We start from the raw sequence: 8,821 nt of genomic DNA, 5'->3' as shown, positions 1-8,821 counted from the left end.
CTTTTTAGAAACTAATAATATATTTAAAACTTAAGAAAGAAGAAGTAAATTACACTCACATCTCATAAATTTTATTAAAATTTTACTTAATATTCTCTTTTTTTTACCGTATACAAATTTCCTTAATTCATATGATAACATAATATGGCATATTCTTCTTGATAACACAAACTTTTTCTATTTTTTATGTTGTTATATGAATGAAGAAAAAATCAAAGTAATATATAAAAAGTTAGAATTTTTAATTGAAATTTTATTAATTTTTTTATGAATGTAATTTACTTTTAAAAAATTGGTTGAAAGACTGAACTGTCTCAAGTTTATAATCTCGATAAATTAATTGCTGACTTTTTTATTTCTTTAAACATCAAATTGGATCGAGTAAAGTAATTTCTTTGAGCAACCAAATTACATGTTTATTCCTAATTTTATGTGCAGAAAATTTGGGCAAGCATAAAGTAAAAAGGACAAAACATTCAATTCAACCCCAATTCATCATTTCGTGATTCCTACCGGTTGATATATCCCCTCAACCTTTTCTACCCTTTAATTCATTCTTCCAATCACGTTTAAATATCATTGTTTTTTTCACAATGAATCTTATCATGAAAAGTTAATGGTACTATACATAATCAAGAGTTTGCATGACCTCCTCTGTTTTGCTTAAAATGGAATGAACTGATTCATGGCTTGTTTATTCAAACTACTGAATAAATAAGATTTCCATGAAAAACCCACTTCATTTTTTATGATAATGGGTAGTTTTTGAACCAAAGGATGGACCCTTTTTCTGGATATATTTGGATTTTCCTCTCAAAGCTTGTGCAAACTCTGTTCTGGCCTTTTCCTAGAATCATCATGAGGTATTGAACTTTTACTTTAAGCTATTAGCACTTCTTTCATCTCATTCACCTTTATTTCTGTTTATTTTTTATGCAGATATTGTAGCCATGAAGCACTTAATTCAGGTTGTTCTTCAAATCTTTGCCATGAAAACTACCAAACTGAATCTAACAATTCTGGGACAAAAACTGAAGCGGAAGCAGGTTGTTCTAAATGTTATATAGATGCAGAGTTGAAATGTGAAATATTTGAGGAAAGTAATGATACTATTCAATTTCAACTAGAATGTCGTCATCAAAATGATTCAAATGGTTCTGAAAATGTTACTAACTATGCTGGAATTCTTGGCCTTCAAGTAGAGGAGACAACAAAGTTGGTTTTCAAATTTCAATATCAGACTTGGAACTGTAGTGAAGAATTCAAGGCATGTTACAGTGAAAATTTTGATTCTGTGAATATTGATAGTGATAAGTCTTCCAGCCTCTTGGATGAACAAGAACCTCCAATTTTTACTTTCAAGGAACCATGTGTTGGTTCAAAAGATTTTCATTTTGAAAATTATTCTGATTTCCTATCTGAAAGAATCTTTGAACCAGAAAGTTGTGAAAGTGTGTCGATGCAGCAGAGAAGCCCAATAATGTGCCTTCTATAATAGAACAACCTTATAAGCATCAAGTGGAGAATCTGAATAAAACCATGCTTGTGGGAGAAATTTCAGCTTCTCATAATTTCCTTTATGAAGATGATCTTATTTGTTTAAGTTTTGAATTTGACTCTATCAGTTCTATAGGAGATGAGGTTTTGTTAGAAACAGACTTTGGAACCACTATTGAGCTTGACACTTTGGGAAACCATGATGAAGAAAATGCAGCTTTAACAAAAGAAAATTTGGACTTTGGGAGCGAGAAAAACACAGAGAATTTGTATGATGTCGATAGAGATACAATGAATGAGATAAGAAAATTAGAAGAGACTAGAATGCAGACTTTAGAGATGGAGAAGTCAAAGGGTTATTGTTTTCAAGATAAGCATAGGATCACTTTACATGGCTCGAAAGGTTCAGATATTGAGGATTCCCACAAGTTTGATGCACAATGGGAACATCAAGATCTAATAGAACAGCTTAAAATGGAGCTGAACAAGGTCCGAGCCATTGGTCTTCCTACTATCATTGAGAATTGTGAGTCACCAAGGATAATGGAAGACTTGAAGTCATGGAAAATTGATGAAAAATTCCAGCATAGTAGTACCACAAATGAGCTTCCAAAATTGTACAAGAGTTATACAGAAAGAATGCGAAATTTTGATATCTTAAATTACCAAAAGCTGTATGCCATTGGTCAGTAGTTCTAAGTTCTAACATTAGAACATTTTCAAGCTGTGGTTGAACTTTTCATAATTTCCAAAAGAAACCAGCTCTTACAATTTAGCACTGATGATAATATTTTTTATGACCTTATCTTCTATAAATTACTCTTGCTATGCAAGACAAGTCAGAAAATATGTTCTTGTATAAATTTATGATTCATCATCTAAGTGGACATTGCATTATGCATTTATGCTTAGTTTACTGATTAAGAATCCAATCAGAATATCATTTTCTAATTTTTATGGCAAATTTTAGGTTCCTTCAAGAGCGAGGACCTGCTGCAATCATTTTCAAGCCATGAGAACACTTTTTCAGCTATCACATCCTTCCTTCCACATATCTTTCACCATTGTAGGAATAAAAAATCTGAACCTGGTCCATTGAAGTTCATGAGGGAATTTTACGGTGACTTGGAAGAAGTTTATGTTGGACAGTTGTGCCTTTCTTGGGAGTTCCTTCAGTGGGAGTATGAGAAGGCTTTGGAGTTATGTGAATCTGACCAATACAGATTGCAAAGTTACAATGAAGTAGCAGAGGAATTCCAACAATTTCAAGTGTTGCTGCAAAGATTTATAGAGAATGAACCTTTCCAAGGTCCACGGGTTGAGTACTATGTCAGGAATCGATGTGTCATGCGCAATCTTCTTCAAATTCCAGTCATAAGAGGTGAGAACTTTCAATATACTGTAAATTTGGTCACATCTACTTGTAAATGAAATTTAGTGTGTTTGAAGCATGTTAGAAAGCCTATAAACATGGATCCAACGTTGAAGCTACAATTAGTAGCATTGAAGTAAACGTGAATCCATATTTATTTTAACATGAAACCAAGCACGCTATTAGGTCGTTACTTTAATTAGCCTCACTTTTCATAGGGTCCTTTTGAGATATGTGGATGACCATATAAAACATCATGCATTATACAAACACTATCTTATGGATTTAGAATAAATTTGGCTACAGAAGACAGCACCAAGGAAGAAAAGAAATCCAAAACAAGAGATGAAGATAAAGATGAAATCACAAGTGACATGCTAATAGAGATTTTGGAAGAATCAATCAGGATAATTTGGCTTTTCATTAGAGCTGATAAAGATGCATCTAGTTTGACACATAAAGGTCCAAGAGAAACTCAATTAGAGCTCCAAGACCCTGCAGATTCAGAATTTCTTATGGAGATTCAAGCAGAGCTTCAAAAGGTGATTAAGGCTTCTAAATTAATTCTTCTTTGATTAAGGGAAAAGGGTTTTATAATGTTTCTTCTTTTGATAAATTATTCTTTTTCAAATTTTGATGTGCAGAAGGAAAAGAAACTAAGTGAATTTTCGAAGAGTAGAAGTAGCATACTGAAGAAGTTCCTAAAGCATGAGAAAGATGGAAGAGATCACTTCCTTTACTTTTCCTCTCTAGTGATCATGAAACTTGTATGGAGAGTGTTGAAAATGTCAAAAATATCAAGGGATCAACTAGTATGGTGTCATAATAAACTGAACAGTATCAGTTTTATAAATAGAAAGATAAATATAGAACCATCTTTTTTGCTATTTCCTTGTTAATAGCATTTGCTAGTTTTGTGCATATGTTGCTTCATATTTAGAATACAATTGAAGAATCTTTTTTATTTCAACTATGAAGTTGTTGATTTAATCTCTACCACTTGAATTCAATAGTCAAGTCTCAATTATCAAAGTGTAAAATCATATATCAGGGATTCAATAAATCGTTGAAGTTTATTAGTTTGATTGATCGAGCCAACCCTGTTGAACTCGTTATTATATTAAATGTGGGAGAATATAAATTAGTTAAATAGCTTGATTCATTGAATGTTAAGTGAGAAGAATAAAAAGTGATAGAATGCAGGAGTTTTTATGAGGAAAAATTTAAGTGCAGATTTAGATTTATTTTATTTTTCTTTAACTAAAATTAAAATTTTACTGTGCCAATGAGTATTGACTTTTATTGCATAAATTATTAAAATAAAATTCTAGTTTTAATAAAAAAAATCATATAAAAATACTTAAGGTCAGTTTGAATTACCTTCTCAATAAGGATTTATTAGAGAAAAAATAAAGAAGTAAAATAAATTGAATTATTTTATAAATTAAAATAAACTTGTATTCTTTTACTTTCTTTAGAAGCTTTTTAATTAATTTTTTTCAAAATATAACGTGCATAAATTGATTTTAATTTAGGAGAACTTTAGTTATTTTATTTCATATTTTCTTTTTTATAAATAAATTTAAAAAAATTGACCTAAGATGAGTTTTAAATTATCATTTAAATTTTAATTTTTTTAACATTATCGTCTTTTTTTTAACTAAAACACCAAGTATTTTTAATTATTATATAAACTTTTAAAACTATATACTATAAATCAAAACAAATTCAAGTGTAAAAATTATATTATATTATTGATAATTTTTATTAATACTAATATTTTATTTTATTATAAATTATGATTAATAAATTATTTAATATATATATTATTAATATTAATTATAATATCATTTAAGTTTGTATGATGACAAATTGATAAATATATTATTATTAGACTTTTTTAACTTTTTAATACTCAAGAGAGATTCTTAGTATCATTTAATGAGTTCAATGATTATCTTTTTATTAAATATATATTAAATAAAGAATAATTTTCTATTTTTTCACGTCAATTCAATATATGGAAAAAAAAAACTACGAAGGATGCTAATGATCACAATACATGTACCTAATTTTATTTTTTAACAAATTAAAAGAGAAATATAAAACAATTTGTATCTTTTCAAAGCTAATATTGTTACAATTAAATAGTTTAACAAATTATTTACATTATAGTTTGATCCATAATTATATAAGTCATCTTACCTTAAATAAAAAAGAAAGCAAGTAGACCAAGAATTATCAAAATAGAAACTATTGAACTTAATTTTAAAGATGAAAATAAATTAAATTATTCATAAAAATTTATGACTTAATTCACATTAAGACTAAATTAGGTCCACCCTTTTTATTAAATAAATTAGATTAAGACATTTTTAAAAATTCATTAAAATATCAAATATTTTAACTATTCCTAATAAAGTGGGCTATGATTATGATTGTTGTGATATTTTTTACTATAATTTTTTGTGATTACATATTTATAGCTCATTTAAAAAATTATGGCCAATAATTATATAGAAATTTTGGCCTATTATAGATTTATATTTAAAAAAAAAAAACTTATCCTAAAGTATTTATTTTTTAAAAAACAATCTTTCAGTACGCGGGGACCTGAATTGGCTTCTCTTCTTGAAAAGAATATTTTATTTTCATTTTTGGTGAGTATATCTAATTATCTATGAATATTGAGTATATTATATATTTTTCTGTACGTGTAATCTATTTCACCCGTGCCTCTTCGAATGATCAAATACTGTTTTTTCACGTCCCCGCATGCAGAATGTCTTATCTATGAATTTCACATTCACTAGACCCCAACAAAAGAATTTGCATTTGATTTCTCTGCAGTGTTAAATTCATTCTTGCACGGCAACTATGATCTCGTGATGTTCATATATATGTGCTAATAGTATTCCTTATCTAAAACAGTCAAAGTTCAATTTTACTCATTTTTTATCATCAGTTGTTTCATGTAGCCAAAATAGAATATATTCTCTGAATAACAATCTTATTATGCTTTGTTTTAACTTCAACCCTTTTTAGCTATACCCCAAATAACCAAGAAGATTCCAAGAACCTCTCTCCAATTTGTTAGATGCTTTTTGAGAGATACTAAGCTAGGCAAAATTTGTCACAAAAATATTATTAATGTTTCTTCTTCTATGATTATCAATATATCTCTATATGATAAAATTATAAAAAAAAATTATATTTTTAATTTCTCGATCACAAGATCTTTTCTTTTCTTTTTTTTTTACTTTTCTTTTTTCCAATCATTGTTTCTACCTAGATAGTTCTATTAGATACTAATATCAGAACAAGGAATAGGAAAAATAGATAAATTTTAATTAAAATTGTTACAGCTAGGTAAATATATCAATCACATGAAACATATATGCAAACCTCCTCGAAACAAGAAAGTGACTCCTCGCTCCAAAAATGAATCAGTCCAAGATAGTTTTTCAAATGACAGAATTATCTGAATAAAAAAGATAGAGACATACAGAGAGTATAAGATCCCACAAATTTTAGTAAGTCCTTGAAATCTTTGTATCTACATATATATATTTTTCTTAATATGGAAAAACCAACATGATGACAAGAGAGGATCTATTTCCACAACACATGGTTTATGAAATTTGTGGCTCTTTTTTCCTGTGTTTCAGGGTGGCCATGCTTTTAGGTACATATAAATATGAACAAGGAAACTATAATAACACTTGTACATTTACAAGTAAAATCAGTACCTAATGGTATTGATTTTAGTGGTAAATATACTAATTGTAAAAATGGTAACTATTAACAAACATTGAATGACCCAATTCCCCAATTTAGTTAATTAAGTGTAACATTTATTAGTGGAATAGGTAGTGGAAATCTCACTGGGGCAAAGGGGTGAGTCCCATGCCACAGTAGGAGGCACGTTGAAGGGAAATCCAATTGTTCTACTAGCTGTTTCCCACTGATTAAGCTGTTCTTGAACTTGGTTTTTCCTCCAATCTTGTTCTTCTGTTCCTGTCTCTATGTTCATGTTTGGTTGCATATCATGAGGTAGACTAATTGAGAAGCCACTACTATATTGTTGGTTTGGCTCTTCAAATCCTATATAGTCAGGGTTGGAAGAAAGCATGGAACTAGCATCAAGTGTGCTTTTGGTGGGGCCAGTTGCTTCTAATGCGTAGAATATAAAGTTGTCAGCAAGGTCTCCATCTGAGACAGGAATTTGTGATGGCTTGCAAACTGTGCTGATACTGATTGGTTTGTAAGAGGGAATATCTGAAGCTGAGAAGTTGTTGGTGGTGTTGGCATTGGAGACTTGGTGTAACTCTTGCTTGTCACCGCAAAATTGAATGGCTGATGATCCTAGCTGGTGGCAGTTTGCACCATGTGTGAGTATGTCAGATACCATGCTTCCAGGTAACTGAGAAATCCAAGGGTGAGATAATGCTTTCTGTGCCATGGACAAGGAGTTGGTCTTCTTGAATATCCTACAGATTGCCCATGAATCCTGTAAACACATAAAAGCACTTAGTTCACTACATGACTAATCGGAATTACAACTTATAAAAGCAGAAGAATAAATATGTAAGCAAGAGGTTAAAGGAACTAATTTTGAGATACTATATATGCATGGTCATGGTTGATTTTATTTAAAGCTAATATTGACCATTTATGTATAATTAAAGGTGCATTTGGATACATAAATTAATTAAACACTTATACAATAAGTTTTTTTTTAAATGATAGCTTATATCATAAATTTAATTAAAAAAATTATTCAAATAAAGTAAAAACAGCTTATTTTAGTAAGTTATATTAAAAAGAACTTATTAAAATTAACTAAAAAGAGTTTATGAGAGTCACAAGCTATTTTATAAAAGTAAAAACAGTTAGAATGGATGGTTAAGATTAAATTTAAGTGAAAAAACTTTAACTATTTACATATGATTATATAACTAAGATTAACACCTCCGTTGCATTCTCACTAGATACATCCCCTACACAGCCATGCACATGCATATGTGTTACTTTGTACAAATGTTCAAGGAATTGCTGAAATACATACACTTGAAGGGAGGCTTTTGTCCGGGACTTTTTTGGGAGAGGCTGAGCCTGAAATGCAAGGTAGCCTAAACTCATGCATCATCCAATCAGTTTTCATCCCTTTGGCAGCTCTACCTCTGTAGAACACAAGGGATTTCTTCAAACCAATGCACCTTCCTTCAGAGGAGTATATAGGCCTATCAGTTCCAGTGGCCTTCCAAAACCCAGCTCTTGTGACTCTATTAGGACGTGCACTGTTCCTGTATTTTCTATCCCTTGGACAGTAGAAATACCACTCTTTCTCTCCAGTACCAGCCAGCTCTTCTTGTGTATAAAAATAAAAGAAAAAAATTAAGATAAGATATTTTTTGGTCATTAGAAAAAGGAGTTGAAGTTTTGAACAATAGAACCTTTAATACTAACTCTAGAAAAAGAAACACAAATGTGGTTTGATTTCCCTTTAGACCAAAGTAATAAACAAATGAAAAATGAAAACTGGGTTGCAAATTGATCTGTCCCTATATTATATGTAAGATTTGTCTATGTGGCCTAAAAGCAAAACTACAACATTAGAGAAAGCAAGAAAACAATGAGTGTGAATCTTGAGAGTTCTTACTTGGAAGGTCCCATGGATCATATTTGTAAATATCCACTTGCTTAATGAGTTCAATAGGAAGAGACTTCTGCTGAATTTTTCTCTTCAGGTAAAATTCTACAAGCTCCTCATCTGTGGGGTGAAAACGAAAACCGGGCATATCATCAATCCTATCCATTTCATTCCTTTCCTCCATGTCCTCTTTCTCTCTCTGAATTTCTTATCCAAGAACCAAATGCAAAGATATATAGAGACTTCAAGATGTCAAGAATTCTCTGGTATAATGGTATCTGTAAGAAACTTGACCCAAG

The 8,821-nt window shown here is 30.1% G+C and overlaps 2 protein-coding genes across 2 annotated transcripts; one reads left to right on the top strand and one right to left on the bottom strand.

Moving 5' to 3' along the window:
• Positions 1 to 764: 764 nt before the first annotated feature.
• LOC113867624 lies at positions 765 to 3,768 on the top strand. Its single transcript, XM_027503029.1, has 6 exons — positions 765 to 863; positions 940 to 1,482; positions 1,626 to 2,182; positions 2,468 to 2,878; positions 3,176 to 3,411; positions 3,514 to 3,768. The coding sequence occupies exons 1-6, from the start codon at positions 778 to 780 to the stop codon at positions 3,766 to 3,768; spliced, it is 2,088 nt and encodes a 695-aa protein (XP_027358830.1). The 5' UTR covers positions 765 to 777.
• A 2,942-nt stretch (positions 3,769 to 6,710) lies between these two features.
• LOC113868028 (protein FEZ) lies at positions 6,711 to 8,706 on the bottom strand. The gene is made up of 3 exons (XM_027503581.1): positions 8,532 to 8,706; positions 7,938 to 8,236; positions 6,711 to 7,379 (listed from the first exon to the last, which is right to left on the bottom strand). The coding sequence occupies exons 1-3, from the start codon at positions 8,704 to 8,706 to the stop codon at positions 6,711 to 6,713; spliced, it is 1,143 nt and encodes a 380-aa protein (XP_027359382.1).
• Between the last annotated feature and the right edge of the window lie 115 nt (positions 8,707 to 8,821).

This window comes from Abrus precatorius, unplaced genomic scaffold (assembly GCF_003935025.1).
Source record: "Abrus precatorius isolate BTA unplaced genomic scaffold, Abrus_2018 Scaffold5, whole genome shotgun sequence".
NCBI classification, from domain to species: domain Eukaryota; kingdom Viridiplantae; phylum Streptophyta; class Magnoliopsida; order Fabales; family Fabaceae; genus Abrus; species Abrus precatorius.
The sequence above is the reverse complement of the archived record's forward strand: the minus strand, read 5'-3'. Positions and strand labels throughout refer to the sequence as shown.

Bases quoted from the DNA above. Each gene is read 5' to 3' on its own strand.
- LOC113867624 (XM_027503029.1), top strand. From the start codon at position 778: ATGGACCCTTTTTCTGGATATATTTGGATTTTCCTCTCAAAGCTTGTG. The intron at 1,483-1,625 runs GTGCCTTCTATA...TGACTCTATCAG, and splicing joins CAGCAGAGAAGCCCAATAAT to TTCTATAGGAGATGAGGTTT. The intron at 2,183-2,467 runs GTCAGTAGTTCT...GGCAAATTTTAG, and splicing joins CCAAAAGCTGTATGCCATTG to GTTCCTTCAAGAGCGAGGAC.
- LOC113868028 (XM_027503581.1), bottom strand. From the start codon at position 8,706: ATGGAGGAAAGGAATGAAATGGATAGGATTGATGATATGCCCGGTTTT. The intron at 8,237-8,531 runs GTAAGAACTCTC...ATACACAAGAAG, and splicing joins TGATCCATGGGACCTTCCAA to AGCTGGCTGGTACTGGAGAG. The intron at 7,380-7,937 runs GTATGTATTTCA...ATGTGTTTACAG, and splicing joins ACAAAAGCCTCCCTTCAAGT to GATTCATGGGCAATCTGTAG.